Raw genomic sequence first — 25,539 nt, 5'->3', positions numbered from 1 at the left:
TTCCGATTAATCGTCCTAACAAACACTAATATATATATAGTATTCCTTTTTATCATGAATAATGAAATAAATCTTCCCATCATAATCGTGATAATTAAATTTTGTACTCTCAAATATTATGAAATATATATATATATATAATAGAGATACACAATAGTCTCATAAAATATGAAATATATATATATATATATATATATATATATATAATAGAGATACACAATAGTCTCATAAAATAATTGTGAGTTCATCGTTTGTTTCCCTAAAAGTTTTATATATATATATATTAATAACACAAAATACATGCTAAAATATGCCTTAGTTTTGAGATTATGTTTTTAAAAAATTTGTTTTCATTAGCTGTTATCTATATATTAATACGATAGCGTGTGTTATTTTCTGTGTCACGTTTACATCCGGGTCATTTAATTGTTATGTACTTCCATTTCTTGTAATAAATAATTTTATCAAGAATTCTTCATAAGTGTTGGTTTCGGTTTCGATTATAGCTGATGGCACTTAAGTCATCTAATTTTTTTTATAAATAATTTTATCAAGAATTCTTCCAAAATTCATAACTTTTGGTTTCGGTTTTGATTATGGCTAAAGGAACTCAAGTTATATATATATATATATATATATATATATATATATATATATATATATATTTTTTTTTTTTTAATAAGTTTTTATTTTGGTTTGTATTCAAGCTAATGCACCCAAGTCATATGGATATATTTTTTTTATTTTTAAAATCGCAACTTTATAACATATAAAAATCGATAGAAAATTAACTCTATATAATATACTAGTGAGGGGTACCCAGCGTTGCCCGGGTGTTTGGAGGTGTGTGTGGTTTTGGGTAAATAAAAAGAAAAATTGTTGGTTGTTAAAAAAAAACAAAAAAACGAAGCCTTGACATGCAGTTGGAAAATAGTAAAGTGTGAAAAAAAAAAAAAAAAAAAACAGGTGCCCGTTTTTGAAGTGAACTTTAAGTGCGGGACAGTGTTTTATTTAACGCAAGTCTGTTTTTTTATACAAAAAAGCTTAATGCACATGCGGCGATGGTAAGCGATAGCTATTCAGCAGTTAACATTTTCTGCGGGACAGTTTTTAATGAGGTCAATAAACCGTTTTTTTTTTTTCTTTTAACTAACTTTGGAAAAAAAAACAGCTCCCTGTTTATTAGGGAGAGTGTCTTGTCTCGAAATGAAAGCAACCGTCTGATATGACGAAGCCGACATTGACCAAACGTTACATAGCTTTCTAGAGACCACTGGCTGTGGGCCAGTATTTCGAATCGAGTTTCGCTTTTTTTTTTTATACCGAAAAACGAATGCAACACATGCAGATCCGAAAATGTCAAATAATCAGCGTTTCAAAATCGGGCAAATTAAATAGAGAGGCGACCACCATTGTTAAGTCATAGATATTATCATTTAGATGTGATATAAAAAGTTTTAAAAATGAGCGACGGCCTCAAAAATCCACTGGAAAAAAGCCTTTTGAAGACATACACAAAAAGCGAACACACATACACACATACATTTTCGCTTTTATATATATTTAGATATGAAATCTGCAAGAATTAAAATATCATATTTAAGCATACTTTACGACCGGGCTTTGTCGAATGTTCTTGCTAGCTTAGATAAATACTTTTGCAGTTTTAACAAAAAAGCTACAATAATATCAGAGCGTCTCCATTTACACTGAATATCTACAGAATGCCAGCATCAATATATTGCATATGAATGAGTCCCCTGTGGAATTTCCACAGGTCCCGCTAATTTATAATTAATGGGACATGTCACTCGTTTCCCTCTGAGTTATCTCTATACTTTTCTCGCATACTCTCACTCTATGTTGATTCGACCACTTTCTAATATTTCCTGATATAAAAGCATTTAGAGAAACTGACTTTCTCTTTTTCAAACCTAATCATCTAATTTACAGAAGTGTGTCTGCACGCACCAGAAAACCTGCATGTAAATTAGATGGCAAAGTAATGAGTTGATTTATTTTGAAATAAGAATAGAATAAAACAGAATGAACATCACAAGAGCTCAAGAGAAATGAAATCCCAGAGACTTATTCCTCCCCCCTCAAAAAAGAAGAGAAGAAAACAAACATTTGCTAATAACAGCACCTTAAAATTGTCATGAAGAGTCAAGGGAGATGGAAGGGCTGGACTAATACTGAAGCCATGAGGAGACTTAGTGGCATTCAAATTGCAAGAGAAAAATAAAAGGTAAATAGCTGTTGTGATAATGCAGAATGATTGGCAATGGTTATCAGTGGAAAGTACTGAAAATTTGAGGAGATTTATTGTCACTTAGATTCCAAGGAACAAAACTTGTTATTGTGATCAGATAAATCCCAAAACCTCATCATGACAAATCTCCAGAAAAAAAAAAAAAAAAACATGAATAAACCTAGAACCCCATCCTCCAACGTAGACCCCTACTACCATGTCTCCTTCTCCAACATAAGGGGTCTACGTTCCAACATTCCAGAGGTTGAAACGCAATTACAGGAGACGAAACCGGACATATTATTTCTAAGTGAAACTGGCATAGGGCCGACCACTTCCCTAGATGAGTTCATAATTAAGGGATACTCTAACTTAACAGCTAAATCTGACCCTAAGATCGCCATAAGCATGGAGTATGTGCCTATATTAAAGATGGCTCTCCATGTGGTAGGGATATCTCCAGAGAAGACCCTAATTTACCTTATATGTGCTTCTGGATTACACTAGCTTACACCACTGCATTTATATTTGCCCTCTATCACCCCCACAACAGTGGGGTTACTATCTGAGAAAATTGACCACATCCTGTCTGCTCATCCTTCGGCTAACATTCACATTTGTGGTGACTTCAATGCCCATAATGTGGAATGGCTGACCCACTCAAATAAGACAGATGGTGAGGGGAGGTTCTGTCATGATTTTGCCATTGCTTATGACCTCACTCAGATTGTTTATGAACCCACCAGTGTACCCGATACTACCGGTCAGTATGCAAGCCTTCCAGACCTTTTTCTTACAACTTTCCCTGAGCTATGTTCATGTTCTGTTCTATCGCCTCTGGGATCTTCCGACCACCCCGTTGTATCAGTTAAGATAAAAATGAAATGTAATAAGGCCTCAGACATACCTCTCCACCGTACTGCATACCGATACTCTATGGCTGACTGGGATAACTTCCGTACATTCATATCTGCCCTACCTCTGCATTCCATGTTTAAAAAGGATGTGTCCTCTATAGTATCAGACCTGACCTAATGGTCAATTGTAGGCATAGACCAATTCATAGCATCCAAAACATTCCAATAAAAACCTAACAGCCAGCCATGGTTCTCCCCAGAATGTGCTGCTGCCATCGTGCACAGAAATCACTTTTTCCATAGCTACCAACATAATAGATGTACTGAGACTAAAGCTGCTTTCAGGACTGCCAGCAACCACTGTAAAAGAGTAATAAAAAATGCAAGAGAGCTATATGCTCAGTCCGTTAAATCCAAAATAGCTGATCAGCGGCTTGGTTCCCACTACTTCTGGAAAATAGCAAACAGGATCTTGGACAGAAGCGTGCGTTCTATCCCAACCATCATCAATGGACCTGAGGTCATCTCGTCAGCATCAGACAAGGCCAAACTATTTGCCAAGAACTTTGCAGCTAATTCTACCCTATGCGATGAAGGCCATCAACTCCCAGTATTTTCTCCTATAACAGACAACACGCTATGAAACATACAAATATCTATGCGTGAGATCGCCAAGCTAATCAAGAACTTTGATTCCAGTAAAGCAATTGGCCCTGACGGCATTCCAGCTATAGTGCTGAAAACGCTCCAACCAGAACTTGCCCCCATACTTACAAAACTGTTTAAGCGTTGCCTTAAGAAGTGTTTTCCAACACCCTGGAAAACCTCATCAGTATGTCCTGTATTTAAGATTTCAGGCGAAAAGTCATCTCTTTTTTTTCTTTTTTTTTTTTTTACACAGGCATCACCACATTATTAAGGCCAAGAGGCCACTCAAGGATAAGGGTTAAAGAGTGTACAGTAGAAATTGGACAATATAGTAATCATTAGTAATGAAAATTCGGTAAATTTGGTAACTTATATGGAACGGCTCATCAAGAACGTATTTACGTTAGACTTGAACACAACCATATTGTAGTCAGCCGGAAAGCAGGAAAACGGAAGACAATTCCACAGGCATGCAGTGCAGTTCTAAGAAAGAAGCTTTGTTCATGGAATCTACGTTTAGGTTTAGGCACAGATAAAGAGTGGGAGGAATTATTGATAGTGTTTTCAGCTAGACGAGTGTTTCTTGTGAAATTTTGGCGAGGGGGGACCATAGACTGAAGCTCAGTCGAACACTTTCCATGAAAATAACGATACATCAGAGACAAACTTGCAACATCTCTTCTGTGAAATAGAGGTTGCAGGGAAGAGAAAAGGACATCTTCTACAAGGCCACAAAGTCTATTTTGAACTCTATCAAGGCAGGACAAGTCCTTTCTAGCAGTTCCTGCCCAGATGTGGCAACAGTATTCGATCCTTGGATGTACCTGGCTCTTATATAGATAGAGAATTGCATCAGCAGTGAGATATCTACCGGATCGATAGAAAGATCCCACCATTTTTCCAGCGGTCTTGGCAAAAGATTTGATGTACGTATTCCATTTAAGATCAGGAGTAATGGTCAAGCCCAGAAGCTTGTCAAAACTTGAGGCCTCCTGAAGACAAGAGCCATTCATTTCAATTGATGCCAGATGTGGATCAGAATGTTGATGATGTATAGTATAGACCAATAAGTCTCCTGTGTGTCATGAGTAAGTTGTTGGAATCCATATTAAATAAAGAAGTAGTCAACCACCTCAACAGAAATAACCTTCTTAGTGGCATGCAACATGGTTTCCGCTTCGCAAGATCTACAGCAGATGTGCTAACGGTTATATCTCATAGGATTAGTGAATATCTTGACAAAGGTTTCCTCTCTAGGGCAATTGCTCTTGACATATCGAAGGCCTTCGATAAGGTATGGTATAAGGGCCTACTTCACAGGATTTTCAGCTACGGTATAACTGAAAATGTTTTTTCAATTATTAAATCATTTCTCTCGGATAGGCTCATAAGAGTAGTAGTTGATGGGCAGAAATCAGAGGCTATCAATATTAATGCTGGAGTCCCTCCTAGGCCCAACTCTTTTCCTGATATACATCAATGATCTCCCAGAACACATACTTAAATCATTCATTGACATCTATGCTGATGACACGACCATTTATGGCAACACATCAAAGGCCGTAAATGACAAAGTTCTCTCAGATTCTCTCTCCTCTGATCTTGAGCGCGTGGTATAGTGGGGAGGAGGTGACTGGTTACTTTTAATGCATCTAAAACCAAGCTCCTATCTTTACATCATCAATGCTCTGATCCCCATCTGGCAACAATTGAAATGGATGGCTCTCGTCTTGGGGAGGCTCCGTATTTTGACAAGCTTCTGGGTTTGACCTTTACTCCTGATCTGAAATGGAACACGTACATCAGGTCTGTTGCCAAGGACGCTGGGAAAATGGTGGGATCCTTCTATCGCTCTAGAAGATATCTCACTACTGATGCAATTCTCTATCTGTATAAAAGCCGAGTACGTTCAAGGATGGAGTACTGCTGCCACATCTGGGCAGGAGCTGCTAAAAGCAGCCTATCCTGCCTCGACAGAGTACAAAATAGACTTCATGGCTTAGTGGGGAATGCGCTTTTCTCTTCCCTGCAGCCTCTCTCCAACAGAAGAGACGTTGTGAGCCTGTCTTTGTTTTATCATTATTTCCATGGCAAGTGCTCGTCTGAGCTCCAATCTCTGGTTCCCCCTCGCCAATCTTTCACGAAAAACATCCGTCTAGCTGAAACCACTGTCATTAATTTTCCCCACTCTTTATCTGTGCCTAAATCCAAACGTAGATTCCATGAGCAGAGCTTCTTTCTTAGAAGTGCACAACCGTGGAACTCTGTTCCGTTTGCCTGTTTCCCACCTGACCACAACTTGGATGTCTTCAAGTCCAACACAAACAAATTCCTGACAAACCACCCCCTTAGGTAAGCCACTCTATCAAATCTCCAATACTAATGATTACTACGATACTATCGCATTGATTACTGTACACGCAGTAATCCTTATCCCCGAGTGGCTTCCGGGCCTTGATAAGTGGTGACTACCATGTAAAAAAAAAAAAATAATAATAATTGAACGCTCTTGGTGAATAAATAAATCATAATAATCATAATAATTGAATGTGGAGAGGACTACACTAACCGGCCATACGAAAACTGCAACAGAAGTAAAACAAAATAATAACAGTAACACCACATGAAACCAAGAAAACAGAAACTGTATAATCGTATGGCAATACCCCACCCCCCAAATGTAGTGCCGTCATCAACTGGCACCACACCAAATAGTCAAGAAGGGTTGAGGAGGATGGAAAGACTGAGGAGAGAAAACACTAATTAGACCTCTGCTGGATGAGTGTGAAGACAACTGAGGCCCTGGGGAAACTTATTGCCACTCAAATTCCAATAATGACTAATAGTCATTGCCAGTGAGAAGTCAATGAGAAACGGTTGTTGCAATAACGCAAATTCATTTGCAAAGGTTATCAAAAGAGATGAAGAATAGTAGAAATCTGAGGAGACTTTTTGTTACTCAGACTTCAGGAAACATCGCAGATTTTTATCGGAGGGCAATCTCTCATGATGACCTGTGTGAGAACTCTTAGTGAGTACAAATGATAATATAGAAATAAAGCGACTTATTATTTTTAGTCATGTAAAAAAAATGTCTTAAAAGATGTATCAGAGATGATGAATTTTTAAACAAAATCAAAGTGGAATAAATAATGGTAGTAATCGTGACCAAATGAGTCACGAGTATGTCATGTAGTGTGCGTGCGTGTGGGCGTACTTTTTATATATTCTTGATAAACTGTTTTTGTTTAATATGTCACTCAATCTTATTTTTAAAGGAGGAAAAGACGCTTGAGTACTGGGCTGTACCCCGATCTGCAAAGGCGAATAAAACTTCCCGAGCCTGCTTTGAAAGTAAGTATCTCTACTTAATTTTAATTTTTTTTTTTTTTTTTAGTTTTGAATGGAACCAAGATGTAAAAAAACAAAAGTGAAGTTGATCACGCCACCTCATGCGAAATATAGTCCCGATTTTCATAATTGTTCTCTAATACCATTTTTTTTTTATTCTAAATAATTATAAAGAAATAAAAATAACAAACAGTAAAACATTATAATGGTCATAAAGAAAAGAGAAAAAAAATCGATTCGCCTGAGTGATGGTGATTGTGTTGAAGATCAACTTGATTCCTCTAAAAATTAGGTCAAAAGGTTCTGCCATTATAACCAAGAAGGACAACACATTATCATTGGCATTTCTGGATTCTATTGACTTGCTAAACATTTTTTCACAAAATAAAATATTCGTAAGCAGGACTATTTGCATTTATATTAAAACCAAAACAACCGTTCAATTAAAAAATAATAAAAGAATAGTTAATCAATAAAATGTCATTTCGCACAGCAATATGCAAATTAGTTAACTACTGCGATTATATATGAATAAACAGTATATAAAATAGTGTGTAAACTTGAATCGAAATAAAGTGTTCGAACTCGTTGGTGTGCAAAATGAATCCAACTTCTGCGTCTATTCGTTTAGAAATTAGCTTCTTAAATATTAGATTTGAAAATATGATGCAAACTTTTAAAGTTAGAAAAAATATACCTGATGAAAGTTGGAAGTTACATCGGCTGAAACGTTTTGAATACAACAACCCAGATGAGAATAGTTGTTTAAGTAATCCAACATTATCAACCCTTATCTAAAAGATTCTGAAACTTAGTATATTTTTTTTATTTACTCTTGTCCACCCCAAAGAAGGCATATTACCACTTGGGCGAAAGGGGCTATTATTTGGGACCATGTTTATAGGGGACTATGTGAGAAGATGAGCAACAAAATGTTTGTTCACATTACATTTTAACTTCTGTGCATGTTAGTACAGTCAAGGAAGCAGAAAACAGGCCTAGCAGCCTGAGGGAAGAAACTATTAAGAGTAGGTAATTTTTCAGCATTTAATGGCCTCTGCAACAAAGGGGTGGGATTTTGCTGCTGGATGGGTTTGTGAGATGTATGTACGCTCAGGTGGTACAAGTTCAGTGAGTTTATCGGAGCACATTCCATTGAAGTACTTGTAAAACAGACACAGTGATACAACGGAGGTTGGAGTTTGGTTGATAGTGTGGGACTTATTGGATTGGAGACTTTTTTAACTCAAGACTTTAACGAAGAGAGTAGTGATAAATGCACCAACCCAAATGTGTTTTTTTTGTCTTTTTTTTTTTTTTTTTTTTTTTAAGGTAAATTTAATGGCTGTCTATGATGCTTTGAAATAGTGCCGAATAGTATATTCTATGAGATTCCCCTGAAATTAATGTTGTCCGAATCAGTTTGATTTTTCCATTATAATTTCTTCAATTAATTTAAAACGTTTTATTCTTTTCTGCACCAAAAAAATATGGATTCTTTTGTTTGTGATTTCAGAAAGCAATTATTCAGGCAGCTCGAATGCTGGAAGATTTCTATCCATATCACGTTCTCCAGCGTTTGCCGACTGGTGAAAAAGAATTTTGGGAAAAGCAACAACTTGAAGTGAATGATTGGAAAGGTGAAATGAATTTAAATTGTCAGAAATTTACTCCATTTTTACAAGTGTTTTTATATAATCAATATGCACTTCTTTTTATTTTTTTAAATTTTCTTACCATTTCATTAGTTCATCAGTTTTTATAAAGTTAGCTTTGTTTATATACAAGGGGCGTTTCAAAAGTAATGCCTCCTATTTTTTTTTGTTCCACTTAAACAGATCAGAGGGGATTATAAATTGCATTGTTATGATGACTGAAGTTATGTATTCATGCCCTGATGGTTTCATCATTTTGTTGCAGATATTTACAGTGTGAAACTCTAAAAAAGCAACCCCTATCATAGATGAGCATCAAAAGCAGAAATGTCTTATTGAATTCCTGGCAAAAGTGCATTAAGAATGGTAGTGACTACATAACAAAATAAATTTTATTTGTCCGAATACTTTCATTGCTGTCTAAATTATGACAAGCCCGCTTACATAGCTTCATGAATAACTTATTCGCTTCCATTTAAATGTTACTTTCTGATGGCCAGATGAAAGAACACAAACCTACAAACCTAAGGTTGACTTTGTTTATTGGGATTGAGTCCCGCGATTAGAAGTAATTATCACTTCCTACACTGATGATTGCATAAACATGAAACACTAGTGTCTGTAGGTATAAAAATATTGTTACTATTAAAAAATTATTAATATTTATTGAAAAAAATATTATAGTTATATATATATATATATATATATATAGTAAATTATAAAAGTATATATGGCAATTAAGCTACACAGAATATTTTGCGTTTCATTCACGTGAGAATTTGTCAGGCTTTATATATAATTTGTGATTACATGAAGTAATCATATATATATACAGTGATGATCATATTTATTGGCACGGTAAAATAAAAGTTAAATTTTGTCTAATAAATTCTAAAAAAGGGATTAAATTAAAGAAAATAACAAAGTATATTATGTATTTTTAACTGGCCTTTCCGATGCAGCAATCGGATTTTAGAAAAAATAAATAACAAAGGAACAACAAACATAATTGCAAAAAACCCTTGTTCAAAATTATTGGCACGGCTTTGTTTTTCTTTTAGTATCAGTATAATATCAATCAATTTCCGGTTTACGTGCTTTCTGAACTTTTTTATAGCCATATTATGCTTGTTTAACGCTAATTCAGTGAATAATTTTTTTCAGATAATTTTTAGATAGCGATTTATTTAAACTATTATAAGTGACTAAATTATAATTTTCAATCGCCATGGTTAAAACTAAGGAACACAGCGAAGACGTCAGGAAGCTTGTTGTAGCATGCCATACCAATGGGGAGGGCTATGATAAGATTTCAAAGAAGCTAAACCTTCCCAAATCCACTGTTAGAGCCATAATAAACAAGTTCAAATCGCAAGGCCACATTATGAGTTTAGAGGGTAGAGGGAGAAAAAGGATTCTTTCCCCAAGAGATGAACGGAAAATTGTTCGACAAGTAAAACAAAACCCAAGGATCTGTGTTGGGGAGATTGTTGATGAACAGAGCACCTCTGGAGTGAATGTATCTCGACATACAGTTGGTAGAGTTTTGAAGAGAGCTGGTTTAAAAGCATGTCGTCCGAGAAAGACTCCCTTATTGAAGCCTATGCACCTGAAAGCAAGGCTAGCCTTTGCAAAACGTCATATTGATAAAGATGTTGCATTCTGGAAACGTGTTCTATGGACTGACGAAACGAAAATAGAGTTATTTGGCCATAATAAAGTGTCTTATATTTACAGAAAATCTGGCGAAGCTTTCCTGCCTAAGAACACCATACCCACAGTGAAGCACGGTGGAGGCAGTTTGATGTTTTGGGGATCCTTTGCTGCTTCTGGACCAGGGCGACTTGTTAAGGTCACAGGTAGCATAAAAAAGGAAGATTATGTTAAAATATTGGATGAAAACCTGAAAGACTCTGCTAAAGAGCTCTCACTTGGTCGTCGTTGGTGGTTCATGCAAGATAATGACCCAAAGCATTCGGCTAAACTGACTACGAAATGGCTTGAGGACAATCATATTAATGTTTTGGAGTGGCCATCACAAAGCCCAGACCTTAATCCAATTGAAAATTTATGGAGAACATTAAAATTGAGGGTAATGCAAAGGAAGCCTAAGAATCTTATTCAATTGGAGGATTATTGTCAGGAAGAGTGGGCTAAAATTACTACTGAAGAGTGCAACAACTTGGTTGTAAACTATGAAAAGCGACTGAGGAAGGTAATCAAGGTCAAAGGCTATACAATTGATTATTAAATAAATCGTGCCAATAATTTTGAACAAGGGTTTTTTGCAATTATGTTTGTTGTTCCTTTGTTATTTATTTTTTCTAAAATCCGATTGCTGCATCGGAAAGGCCAGTTAAAAATACATAATATACTTTGTTATTTTCTTTAATTTAATCCCTTTTTTAGAATTTATTAGACAAAATTTAACTTTTATTTTACCGTGCCAATAAATATGATCATCACTGTATATATATATATATATATATATATATATATATATATATATATATATATATATATATATATATATATATATGTATGTATATATATTGCTGTGTTTTATTGAGAAGTATCATTTTTTTTGTTAGTCTTGCAAAGATGATTTGTTTGCTTGTAAACATGGTGGTAATTTATTGCAACTTTACTATAGTTGTGAAGGCACTACCACGACAGTTACTCATGAATTCGATGTGGAACCATAATCCTCGTCATGCTGCTAATCGATCATTAATTTAGTGTCAACCCTACCCTGCTTTTTTGCTGATAGGAAGACTGTATTTAATGAATATACTATTCCAGATTGTTATTGTTTTCTTTGAATATGTGTCCTGTATAATTTTATTACTTTTATTTATCCCTCTCCATTTAATCTCTTGCTCTCTCTCTCTCTCTCTCTCATATATATATATATATATATATATATATATATATATATATATATATAATTGTTGTGTAGATTGGTTTCCTATATGTAAATCCAATGCAACCCGCCTGGTTATTAAAGAGTGCTCAATAGAGGACAGAGCCGGTATATCATCTGTTTATTATACAAACATTATTGGTTATATATGTGCATACATGTATACACATATGTAACTAATAATATTTGTATAAGAAACGGATTTTATATATATATATATATATATATATATTTTTATGCTACAAAACAAATGTATGACATGTTTATTTTTATCTTTTTCAAAACTTCCACTTTAACAGCTGTTTAGTGTACAATCGTTTCAGAGATGAAATAGATATTTATTGATACTAAGTCTCTTCATCAACACAAACTTCAAAGTCCAAGGAAGCAGCAAAACATGGTATAGTACACCCTCAGTTAAACAGCAAATTGAGAAGAAGTGAGAGGGTAGTGGCATATAGCAATTTCAATCCTCTTTTAAAGAGCACACCTAATAATGGAACAAGACAAATAGTGGGACACTACAGGAGAAAATAGAATATCAAAAATACAAGTGTGGGAAATGTAGACATCATTAGAAAAAAATTTACAATTAAAAAAATTTTTTTTTAATTGTAAATGCAAGAAATTTCATGTGTAAAATGTAAAAACAGATAAAATTGTTAATGAATTAAATTGAAAATTTATTCTTTTAAAAGAACAAATGTAAGAACAATTATTTATAAATATGTCAGAATTGAAAACTGGATAATAGTACCATAAAATTGTATTTGGATTATTCGCACTACTCTTCTCCTCTTGAATTTTTTTTCTCTCACAATGTTTCAGCTGATGTAACCCCCAACTGTTTTCAGGTGTATCTTTTCAAACTCTGGAATCTTTCTGTCGAACTCTGGGAATCTTTCTGTCAAACTCTGGAAAGCTTTCTTTAAAATGCGGGAATTTGTACGGAATTTTAAGCAGACTCCTTTGTTTAATCTACAAGAAAATCATGCTCTTGTTTCGTCAGTCTAAATTTGCGAGTTTGACAAGATACACCTAAAGAAGGTTGGAGGTTACCCGTCATGTGAGAATAACACTTAAGATGAGAACAGTAGTTCGAATAACACAAATTATCAATCCTCATCTCAAAAATTCAGAAACCTAAGTAACATAAAAATAATTTAACTTTTACACTAAATAGTAGTAAATATAATAAATATATTAGGATAGAATTAAATAAAAATAGAAAAAAATATGTTATTTAAAAGGAAGAATTAATAAAAATTCTAAATTAATTAAAGAGTATCATTAAAAAGTTATATATTCTACTCTTTAATCAGTTGACCATTTTTTTTTTTTGTTTGTTTCTGCTTATTGACTTATTAATTTTCTTTGCTTTTCTTTTTCAAAGGTTTAGCATGTAAGAAACTGACAGAAATCTTTTCCAGAAATTTCCTTGTTCCTCTTGAAGAAACCGATAATCACTTTGCATTAAAGGTACTGTTTTTTTTTTGTTTTGCCTTTTTTTTTCTCCCTTGTTAATGATTTTTTTGTGATCGAGATCTTTATTTGTCATGCTTTGGGTTTTTTTGAATCTCACACAATGAATTTCATCAATTAGATGTGACTAATCATAACCAATCTTCGGAGACATACCCTATTGATCATACTAAGTAACTTATCTGGAAACTACTGTTGTATAGGGATGTTGTTATTATCTAAATCATACTTATATTTCCTTGATTAATTAACAGGTGTATATGTAAATGTATGTACGTTATGTTTGTCGTATAATGAACTCTTGTCCTCATACGTAAATGTTTTAATGGCCCGTAACTCATCTAAAGGTGTTGGTATATACTTGTGTGTCAACATATATACATATACACATCAACATATATACATATAAATGTCACCATATATAAATATACACATATCAACATATATACATATACACATATCAACATGACGACATACCTGTTTCTGCTGCTGATCCCTTCTGGGAGCTTCTTCAACCATCTTGGAGAGCCAGACCTGTTTTAAAGAAGATGCTTCACAAGATATAGACAATAGATTCATACCATCCAAAAAATTCAAACAAAAACCTAATATCCAGCCATGGTTCTCCCCAGAATGTGCTGTTGCCATCGTGCGCAGAAATCACTTTTTCCATAGCTACTAACATAATAGATGCACTGAGACTAAAGCTGCCCTCAGGACTGCCAGCAACCACTGCAAAAGAGTAATAAAAAATGCAAGAGAGCTATCTGCTCAGTCCGTTAAATCCAAAGTAGCTGAACAGCGGCTTGGTTCCCACCAGTTTTTGCAAATAGCAAACAGGGTCCTGAACAGAAGTGTGCTATCCCAACCATCATCAATGGACCAGAGGTAATCTCGTCAGCATCAGACAAGGCCAAACTATTTGACAAGAACTTTGCAGCTAATTCTACCTTGTACGACAAAGGCCATCAACTCCCTATATTTCCTCCTATAACGGACAACACGCTATGCAACATACAAATATCTTTGTGTGAGGTCGCCAAGCTAATCAAGAACCTCGATTCCAGTAAAGTAACTGGCCCTGACGGCATTCCAATCATTGAGCTGAAAAAGCTTCAACTAGAACTTACCCCCATATTTATAAAACTCTTTAAGCATTGCCTTAAAGAGAAGTGCTTCCCAATACCCTGGAAAATCTCATCAGTATGCCTTGTATTTAAGAACTCAGGTGATAATTCCTCTCCCTCTCAGTACAGATCAATAATATGTCATGAGTAAGCTGCTGGAATCCATATTAAATAGAGAAATAGTCAACCACCTCAGCAGAAATAACCTCCTTAGTGACATGCAATATGGTTTCTGTTCTGCCAGATCTACAGCAGATGTGCTAACGATTATATCTCATAGGATTAGCGAATCTCTTGACAAAGGCTTCCTCTCTAGGGCAATTGCTCGACATATCAAAGGCCTTCGATAAGGTATGGCATAAGGGCCTACCTCACAAGATTTCCAGCTACGGTATAACTGGAAATGTTTTCTCGATCATAAAATCATTTCTCTCCAATAGGCTCATAAGAGTAGTAGTTGATGGGCAGAAATCAGAGGCCATCAATATTAATGCTGGAGTCTCTCCTAGGCCCAAATCTCTTCCTGATATACATCAATGATCTCCCAAAACACATACTTAAATCATTCGTTGACATCTATGCTGATGACACGACCATCTATGGCAACACATCTAAGGCCGTAAATGACAAAGTTCTCTCAGATTCTCTCTCCTCTGATCTTGAGCGCGTGATACAGTGGGGGAGGAGGGCTGGTTACTTTTAATGCATCTAAAACCAAGCTCCTATCTTTACATCATCAATGCTCTGATCCCCATCTAGCATCAATTGATATGGGTTGCTCTTGTCTCGGGGAAGCTCCATGTTTTGATAAGCTTCTGGGCTTGACCTTTACTCCTGACCTGAAATGGAACACTACATCAAGTCAGTTGCTAAGATCACTGGAAAAATGGTAGGATCCTTCTACCACTCCAGAAGATATCTCACCCCTGATGCAGTTCTCTATCTGTATAAAAGCCAAGTACATCCAAGGATGGAGTACTGCTGCCACATCTGGGCAGGAGCTGCTAAAAACAGCCTATCCTGCCTTGCCAGAGTACAAAATAGGCTTCGTGGCATAGTGGGTGATGCCTTTTTCTCTTCCCTGCAACCTCTCTCCCACAGGAGAGACGTTGTGAGCCTGTCTTTGTTTTATCGTTACTACCATGGCAGGTGCTCGTCTGAACTCCAATCTCTGCCCCCCCCTCGCCGCTGAAACCACTGTCAAATATTTTCTCCGCTCCTTATCTGGGCCAAAATCAAAACATAGATTCCATGAACAAAGCTTCTCTCTTAGAAGTGCATGCCTGTGGAACTCTGTTCCGGTTGCCTGTTTCCCACCTGAATACAACCTGGATGTCTTCAAGTCCAATGTGAACAAATTCCTAATGAACCGCCTCCTTAAGTAAGACACTTTATTAGTTCTCCAAAACTAACGTACTGTACACACAATAACCCTTATCCCCGAGTGGCTTCCGGGCCTTGATAAGTGGTGACTACCTTGTAAAAGAAAAAAAGACCACGAGGTTGAAGGATTTCATATATTTTATTCACTTCCAGGTATTCATCACAGCAAAAGGGAATGATCAATGGACTCTCGGCTTGTGGGATTTTCTATGTCTCCGTTCTGAGGGGAGACCTGTTTAGTCAATCTGTCTATCTCGGCATTTCAAACTCAACTCAACACTATGCTTGAGCAAACCAGTACACGTGACACATCATGTCCAATCCTCATCCGGATACTTTCAGTGCAAATTGACTAGTCACAAAGTTTGATACATGTCAAAACATAACCATTCAATTCTCTGTTGACTAGATAGATAGATAATTATATAGACAGATAGATAGAGACATGGATAATTAACTTCTTCTACCTGGCTATTATCTAACACTATCCTTAATTTTCTAAAACATGCAACTGTAAATAATAATGTTATAAATTACCATGTCTGTCTTTTTAAACTTAAAAACCTTTTATGATCTATAGAGAGTAAGATGTGTACTATAGCTGATATAAACAATGAATTGCTCGTTGTCCCTGACGATAGAGGCCACCCATGCCGCTAACTTGTGTGCTATTATGGGAACAAACAAGAGACAGTGGTTATCCCCCAAAAGCCGTTATAGCTAGGTGTTCAGGATAACAAAGTGAGCTATATCTGGTTATGCAAATGGTTTCTTTTGCTGACTAATCAATGACATTTTATGTTCAATATAAGCAGGCGTATTTCTCATATTCAGTCACTTCAGCAACTGCCCTGCCTCTCAGTTCTTGTCAAGTTTCTCACTCCATGCTGTGATAATTGATGTTGTGTTCATTGAAAACTTGTAGTGCTTAGTCTATTTACCATGGAAGTCAGAGTACAATCAGTACTCTGATCTAAGTTTATTTTCAGTTTTAATTGCTAAAGATAATGTTACAACTAGCCATATTTATGTTTTAGCTTAAAAACTTTAATGTTTTTTGTTGTTGATTTTTACCTGACTGCCGTCATTGCTTTTCTGCAGGTTGATCACATCAACTTTAGTCGCTATATAGACATGTTGAAATATGCTGAATATCATGATGACTTGGAATTAATCACGGAAATGCATATCCCCGCAGGTAAGGAAATATTTACTTTTAATTCGCTTCTCTTCCAAAATTTTCCCATATTTTGTTTATTGTTTTAGTGGACGAAGTAAGTTCAGGGAACTTCTACCATTACCAACCAGCAGAGCATTACCGCTGTTGAACAAAGAAGGCTCTATCAAACATGATACACAATGTGATGATATTTGGAAGTGAAGCCCAACCAATGAGAGTTGAGGACATGTGTTGCATGGAGAGAAATGATATGAGAATAATATGATAGATGAGTAATGTGAGGCTTGGTTCTGATGGGCTTAGAGGGAAATTAAATCTGGACATACGTGTGCAGAACAAGAAACTTTGATATCTATGACTCTCATCACACATCCGTATCATTCTCATATCATTTATCGCCTATCAAATTTTGAAGAGTCACAAAGTAATTTATACTTTTATTTTTAGCTGTTAATAAAATGGCTAACTTAGTAATAGAGAAATCAAAATGCATTTTGATGGATTTAATTTCATAAATTAATCAATAATAGGATTTTTAAAAGATTTCTTGCTTTGTTACCATATCCAGTTTAACATCTGTTTTAAATATTGGTATTTATTTGATAGCTTTTGGAAATTGACTTCCAAACTAATGTTTAGCTGATCAGGTTTTTGTTTATCCCTCTTTCCCTCAAATTCGTTTTTTTTTTTCATTAACAAAGATCAAAATGAATGACTTGTTTACCAAGAAACTAAAATGAATTCTGGTGAATTTAATTGCATTAAAAAAATAATTTTTATAATTTTATTTTATGCTATGTATAACTGATTTAAATAAATATTTGATTAATAGTAAATAAAAATAATTCAATGTATGTAACTATCAAAGTTAGACAGATGCAAGAATTGCACACGCACACACACACGTGAAGTTGTCTCAAAATTTAGTAATATGCAGATTTGTATATATAACTTTCTGTTTTTTTTTGGTTTTTTTTTGTACAGCTGATGTGAATATTCGGCCTCCATTCCTTGATTCCGGTTTCTTTAATCCGAATCAAAGGCTGATACCAACAGCAAGATGGGATACACCTCAGTAAGCATTTCTTTGAGTTTTGTTTTTCAATTTGATCCAAAAAAATCAAAATTTATTATTTTATAATACTATACATATATTGCTTAGCACGTTGAATCTTGGCAGTCAGCGGTCACTGGGATTCGGCATATTCTTTAGGTACAGAGCTCTTAATCATATTGTCTAAATATTGTTGCCTTACCATTGATCTTTGAACCAGTTGACCTAACAGAGGATGACAAATGGTCCAATGGCCTAACAGTGCTACCCTTTTGCACTCTTGTCACTGGCAGAATCTGCAACAAACCCTGGACATACAGCAGTGTCAGCAGAAACCTGCAAGCAATCAAAATATGGCGGTCTTCTTGGCAGATTTGTGTTCCAACAGATTGCCATGGAGACTAACAGAGCACGAAGACTTGCCATGTGTGGCTTCTTCCACAGTTTTGGTTTCTTAAAGACCTGCCACACTAGATGCCAATGTGAATTGACTTGGTTTTATGAGCACCTCCTCCTTTACCACTATTTATGGAAATGTCTTGAGCTTGCTCTCAGTCTGCCAAACCAGCAGGAAATCTGGTGGAACTTCTTGATACTTGCATATTCATTTTAAAAAAGGACATCTTATTATTTGTTACATTGCTGAAATCTTATTGATGTATGACATTTTTCCCTTTTATATATATGTTTTTTTTTTTTCATTTGTAAAATTATATTTCAATTTTTGTATTAATATTATTGTTAAAAATAATGATTAAAAAATAAACTAAACTATTGTTTTTTAATGAAATTTTTTGTGTTAAATCAAGCATAAATTTACTAAATTTTTAATGAAACCAAAAAAAGTTGATTTAAAAATTTTTTTTATTATTTGGTGATATTTTGGTTTAAAAAAATTTTTTTTAACAGAAACATTAAAATCTGATTTTATGACATTGAATGGAATTGTTTAAAAAAAATTTTTTTATTATTTGGTGATATTTTGGTTTAAAAAAATTTTTTTTAACAGAAACATTAAAATTTGATTTTATGACATTGAATGGAATTGTTTAAAAGAAATATTTTTTTTGATTTCTTTAGAGAACGAATGTGTCCTTGGAAGCACGACCACACGCCACATGTGTTTGATAAGTTGGAAATTCCTCTGCCAATACCACATCCTGCTAGCATTGCCTTGGCGATCTACAACAGGTGAGAACTTTTGAGATGGAAAAATATAAATATAAATATATATAAATAATATAATAATAAAATATAAATCATAAAATATAATATATAATAAATATAAATATAAAATATAATATATAAATAATATAAATATAAATATAATATATAAATAATTTAATAATAAAATATAATATATAAATAATATAATAATAAAATATAATATATAAATAATTTAATAATAAAATATAAATCATAATATATAATAAATATAAATATAAATCGCTAGACATTTTAGCTCATTGAAAATGGGCAAAAAGTATAGCCCAATGATTTAGAATGGGTGCTTTATGCCAAATTGATGGTTGAATATAGTTAAATTTGTCTTCATTTTTGCATTAAATACTAATCTATATTGATCCTTAACTGTGCATCGAATAGATACCATAATACTTAGTTTGCTGAACCTAATTATAACAAAGGTCCATACAAAATTTCAACCATATCAACCCAATAATTTCTTAGAAAAAGTGGAACAGAGACAAAGAGAAATGTAATATAAATTACTTTGTAAGCGTCCATGCAGATGATACTACCATCTATGGCAACACTTCAAAGGCCAAAACTTTTCTGATTCTCTCTCCTCTGACCTAGAGTGTGTTGTACAATGCATTAAAGGTAACTAGCCATTTAAAAAATGGCTAGTTACCTTTAATGCACCCAAAACAAAACTATCTTTTCACCACCAATGTTTAACACCCACTTGGCCCCAATTAAAATAAACGATTCTCGTTTTGAGGAGGTACTTTGCTTTGACAAACTTCTGGGAATACATCTGGGTGGAACTCCTAAGAGTACCTTTTCCTGCTTTGATAAGTTACAAAGCCATCTCTGGAATTTAGTGGGCGAGGACCTTTTCCTCTCTTTACTGGCACTTTCTCACTGAAGAGACATTGCAAATCTTTCTCTGCTCTGTTGTTACTTTCATTTTTTTTTTTTTTTTTTTTTTTTTTTTTTTTACATGGTAGTCACCACTTATCAAGACCCAGAAGCCACTCGGGGATAAGGGTTATTGCGTGTACAGACAATAATCAATGAGATAATATAGTAATCGTTAGTAATGGAGATTTCATAAAGTGTCTTACTTAAGGGGGCGGTTTATCAGGAATTTGTTTATGTTGGACTTGAAGACATCCAAGTTGTATTCAGGTGGGAAACAGGCAACCGGAACAGAGTTCCACAGGCGTGCACTTCTAAGAAAAAAGCTTTGTTCATGGAATCTACGTTTTGATTTAGGCACAGATAAGGAGTGGAGAAAATTATTGACAGTGGTTTCAGCTAGACAGGTGTTTTTCGTAAAATATTGGCAAGAGGGGACCAGAGATTGGAGCTCAGACGAGCATTTGCCATGGAAATAATGATAAAACAAAGACAGGCTAACAACGTCTCTTCTGTGGGAGAGAGGTTGCAGGAAAGAGAAAAGGGCATCCCTCCACTAAGCCATGAAGTCTATTTTGTACTCTGTCAAGGCAGGATAGGCTGCTTTTAGCAGCTCCTGCCCAGATGTGGTAGGTACTCAATTGAGCTCTAATCCACGGTTCCCCCCTGTAAAAAGTTTGTAACAAATACTTGTTTAGCGGCAGTAACCGTTGACAATTTCCCTTACTCTCTATCCATGCCTCAAACTAGACATTAATTACATGAGCAGAGTTTCTTTCCTAGAACTCTCCGTCTGTGGAACAAGATACCGTGGAGCTGCTTCCTTGCTGACTATAAGTTGGTTGCTTTCAGATCCAATGTAAATAAGTTTTTGTTAACCCATCCTTTTAAATACATAAACCCTACCCAAGTTCCACCATTACTGATCATCACTGAGTTGTCCCACCAACTACTTAACACTTATTAACCCTTATCTCTGAGTGGCCTCCTGGCTTTGATAAGTGGTGACTTTCAAGTGAAAAAAAAAATCCTCCTTCTTTCTCCTAAGTATGGTACAAAACTACGTCTGCTGATGAAACCCTAATTCGGGAACATTAGCGAGCGTAAAAACATACCTGGTTTGCTATTTACTACTAGATTCATTTTTACTGAAGAGAATGGTAGTAACTGTCAGATTTGCAGCGTCTTTTCAGTCGGCAATAGAGAGACGAAAAGATCCTCGCCCACTAAATTCCAGAGATGGTTTTATAACTTATCAAGGCAGGAAAAGGTACTCTTCTGAGCTCCACCCAGATGTGGCAGTGGTATTCCATCCTGGGTTGTATTTGACTCTTATACAGGTAGTGGTAGAATGATCCCAACATTTTTCCAGTGTCTATGGATTAAATAGAATTTTTTTTTTTTTTTTGACATTTTAATACTGATTTCCAAGAAAATTTTCTTTCACAAATATGGAGATTCAAAGTTGTTCAATATTAAATTTTCTGAAAAAAATAAAAAATAAATAAAAAATAAAAGTATAGTCAACATTTTTATGAAGTAAAACGCCAAAGCTTTTAAACTCTATGGAATACAGAAATAATTCTTTGTATCTTGTACTCCTTATTTTGAACAATAGATTTTGTAAATATTAATTTGCATAATTTAATTCCCCTCATATATTGATATAATATAAAGCCAAGGTGAGTTCTTTGTTTGACATTTTTTTCTTTCTGTTTTTATTTTGAATATTTAAAAAGGTTTTTTTTTATTTATTTTGTTTATTCCTTTTCTTAATTTCCTTTCTCTAGGGAACATGACCAAGATCCAATCAACTTTGAAGATATCTATTGCCAACGGATCATCAAAGCCACTAAAGAGGTGCCGTACGTCGACGTTGGAGATCCGACATCCCCTGAATTCTTCGAGATGGAGCCAAGCACGCCAGACAATGGCACCTACGGTGAACCTATAAATCTAATGTCCCATCTGGCCCAGCAAGAGGCCTCGTATTTCTCCGATGACAATGTGGGGGGAGGCACGGGCACGAACAGCCCTGCACTGGAAAGTAATGTGAATGCATCAATGCAGAACAGTTCGGTAGATGAAGCGGATGCGAAGGAGGAGCCAGCAGAAGGCCACATCGTCTACGAAGAGAACGAACGGGACAGCAGTTGTATTATTGAACTGCAGGACACGGGCAACAGATGAGCACATTATTTTTACCATTGCCTTTTCTCCACGCTCCAAAAATAATTCTCGTTGGGGGGGATTTCACGCTCTCTTTCTCTCAAACTTTCTGTTACTCACAGATTGGACATTCGACGACCCGAGCAGTCTGCTTTTTTTTTTGCTTTTTTTTTCCCCACATTTGAAGAAGAAAACAAAGGAACAAAATTAGACAAAAAAGAAAACGAAAAACTAAAGATAATCTCAATGCTTGAAAACAAATACAGTAATTTTATTTCAGGGGCAAGTATAACTTGTAAGTTAAAACTACAAGTTTTCTCTTTATCTCTCTCTCTCTCCCCAACATGCTTTTTTTCTCCGTAGATATTTTTCTGAATACCGGACAGTATCTATATGAACCAATAAGCATTGGACAATGAAAAGAAATTGAAATTTTCTCGAGTTATCTCCCTTTGCTTTATGTAATGCCCCCCCCTCCCCTTTTAAGGAAGAATCCTTATTTTTAATTTCTATTAAGAACAGTCTGAAAGCATTTAAGGGAGATTTTTTTTTACCGCAGCGCGACAAGAGGAGAGGGCGGAGAAGCAGCAACTTGTTTTCTACTGCACAAAATGCCCATTCACTTCCGTACTATAATTATTTAGTAACCGTTTTTGTTATAAGCTGTTATCCTGCAGCATTACATATTGAATTGAGGTGGCATACAATATTTACAAAAAAAAAAAAAGAAATATATATGTTAAAAATAAAATGTTTATAATAAATATTATAATTCATTGAAAGAAAGGATAAAATTTAGTCTGATTGAAAATACAAGTTTATTTTAAATCCATTTATTGCGACAACTCAAATCTTAGAGAAAGACTCAGTTGTAGCGTTTAGCACAATTGTCAGTTGAGAGGAAAGATGAATTTCTCATTTACCGTTCTATGAAAGAGATAGAACGGAGCGTTCTTCGTATTGTTTTGCCTGCTTTTGTACAGTTTTTATGTTTTGCTTGTGTCTTTACTACAATCAGGAAAAACATGTTTTTATAGGGTGACTCCCCCCTACACACACACACACACACAAATTCCACTCATAGAATCGTTAACAAAATTTACAATCTTTTAGGCAATTAAATCATATTTGGTATAGATAAACTTCAATCTATGCTTGACTTATCCATCAAATATTTCAATCATGAATATTCAGCAATTTTTGTTTTACTAAAATTTTCAATTCTTTTTACAATCAAATCATATTTGGTATTTTCAGTCTGTACTTTACTTGTTCACAAGTCTTTGTGGTATTATCATTCAATGATAAGCACGCACGGATACAACGTGCAAGATTGTCAATCACTCTCTTGGCACTGTCCTGATTTGGGCTTTGATCACTTTCTTCAGTGCAGAAATAGTTTGGGGATTGTTTTGATAGAAATTATCTTTAGAATAACCTCACAGCTGAAAATCTGGGGGAAGCGAGGAAGGGTTTGGTGAGTGTGAAACACATTCTGATGAAACGATCACCAAAGTGTTTCAGCATATCATTGAATGTTGATAAAATGAAGATTGCTAAAGATTTATGACTAAAATTTGGTGGAAAAGTAAGGCATAGATTGAAGTTTATTTGTACGAAATATGGTTGGGTTTCTAGAGTGGATTGTGAATTTTAATAATGATTATATGGATAGCATTCTTTGGAGGGGGCGGGGTCACCCTGTATTTCTACTTAGTACCATATCAGGGTTCTTTTTATGTTTGCTGTTTTGTATTTTTTGAAAAAAAAACTTTATTTTTTTTCATGAGAAAAAAATGGAAGAAAAAAAACTTGTTTAAAGTTTGCTTGTTTAAAAATTAGTGAACGGTAAAGTTAAATAAAATTCTGTTGATGTGAAAGAAAATGTTTGAATTTAGAATGTCTTAACCGGGTGGGAAGGGGACTTCTCTTCAGTTGTGTGTTTTTCTGGAAGGGAAATGGGGACTATTTTCAATAATGATTATTGCAATGCTGATGATAATAATCGCCAAATTTAAGAAGAATAACAAGAACTACTTTTTATGTCTGCGGATGTTTTTTTTTGTTTTTTTTTTATGTAACTTTGGCTGGAAATGAACCACAGCTTATTTGCTTGAAAGAAAAAAAAACTGTTTACATGGCCATTTCAAATTTTTGGTTGTGTTTCATATGAAAGTACACAAAAAACATGGTTCACTTTTTTCAAACAAAACAAAAAAGAAACTCATATTTTTACTAAACTCAAAAATGGTTAATTTCTTAACAATGATGTTTTTGGTGACATTTATCAATGTTTTATCGGCTAATAATTTTATTTTCTTATGTTTTTTCATATTTGTGTAGTATAATTCGATTTCAAAAAACCATTTCAGGTAAAAAAACAAAAAAAACAAAACATTATTACAAATTTACATGTCATGTCGAAATTAGTGAAAATTCTAAAAATTACGAAGAATAATTGAGAAAATCAGTTTGAACTATTTTTTTATTTTTACAAAGAAAAAAGATAGATATTAGCAAACTGCTATTTTCTATTTTAAAATAGATTTTAATTGAACGCAAGAGAGATAAGTCAGTTTGTCATACATAATTGGTTGCAATATCAGAACATTAGCAAATTTGATAAAACTATAATTCAATAAATTTTATTTTTACTTGTAATTATTTTTCTACTTGAACCATTTTTCATAATTTTTGGAATTTTTACTAATTTTGACATGACAAATAAGTATGTAATAGTTTGTTTGTTTTTTTGTTTTTACCTAAAATGCATTTATTTGAAATTGAATTATACTGCACAAGAATCTTCTTCGTTCCTTTTTTTTTAAATTTCAATTTTAAAGAATCCTAAATAAATTTTAGAGGAAAAATAAAATTCTAGAAAACTTTCCAATCTTCCAAGATTTTTAATTTTATTTTTCCACAGATATATTTATTTGAAAAAAATTCTTTCATAACCCATAATGCATCACTCAGCAGGAAGTATTCACTTTTGAACTGTTTCAAAAAAAATGTGTAAAAACAAATGTAACCACTAAGTAGTCATGTTGAAGGGTTTTCAGCTAGTTGGGAAAATTCAGTATGTCGCTGTTTTTTTAATAAATTATTTTATTAAAAAAGACATTGAATTCAATGGTTTTATCCAATAAAATGTTTTGAAATAGTATTGAATGGCATTTTATAGGATTCCCCTAAAGTTAATATTAGTCTTTTTCGGTTCTTGTCCAGAACTCTCAATAAAAAAAAAAAATTAGAAAACTGTATGATATACATATGCATAATGGAATGATAATATCATATTCCAGAAATCATGTAATAGTTTTATTTTTAAATTTAAAAAGAAAATCAAATTTTAT

At 34.2% G+C, this 25,539-nt stretch overlaps 1 protein-coding gene across 1 annotated transcript in view; it reads left to right on the top strand.

The window, feature by feature from the left end:
- The window catches only part of LOC145292979 (uncharacterized), a 485,581-nt gene extending 462,667 nt beyond the window's left edge, over positions 1 to 22,914 (top strand). The window contains exons 27-33 of the mRNA XM_080139221.1: positions 7,035 to 7,110; positions 8,624 to 8,747; positions 13,079 to 13,164; positions 16,779 to 16,875; positions 17,842 to 17,932; positions 18,992 to 19,102; positions 21,805 to 22,914. Of these exons, the coding sequence (XP_079995347.1) occupies positions 7,035 to 7,110; positions 8,624 to 8,747; positions 13,079 to 13,164; positions 16,779 to 16,875; positions 17,842 to 17,932; positions 18,992 to 19,102; positions 21,805 to 22,204 (985 nt within the window). The 3' untranslated portion in view covers positions 22,205 to 22,914. The remainder of the gene's footprint in view (positions 1 to 7,034; positions 7,111 to 8,623; positions 8,748 to 13,078; positions 13,165 to 16,778; positions 16,876 to 17,841; positions 17,933 to 18,991; positions 19,103 to 21,804) is intronic.
- Positions 22,915 to 25,539: the final 2,625 nt, after the last annotated feature.

Source organism: Euprymna scolopes, chromosome 14, assembly GCF_053919585.1.
Source record: "Euprymna scolopes isolate OS-2025 chromosome 14, ASM5391958v1, whole genome shotgun sequence".
Classification (NCBI taxonomy): Eukaryota; Metazoa; Mollusca; class Cephalopoda; order Sepiida; family Sepiolidae; genus Euprymna; species Euprymna scolopes.
This window is presented reverse-complemented; position numbering and strand designations above follow the sequence as displayed.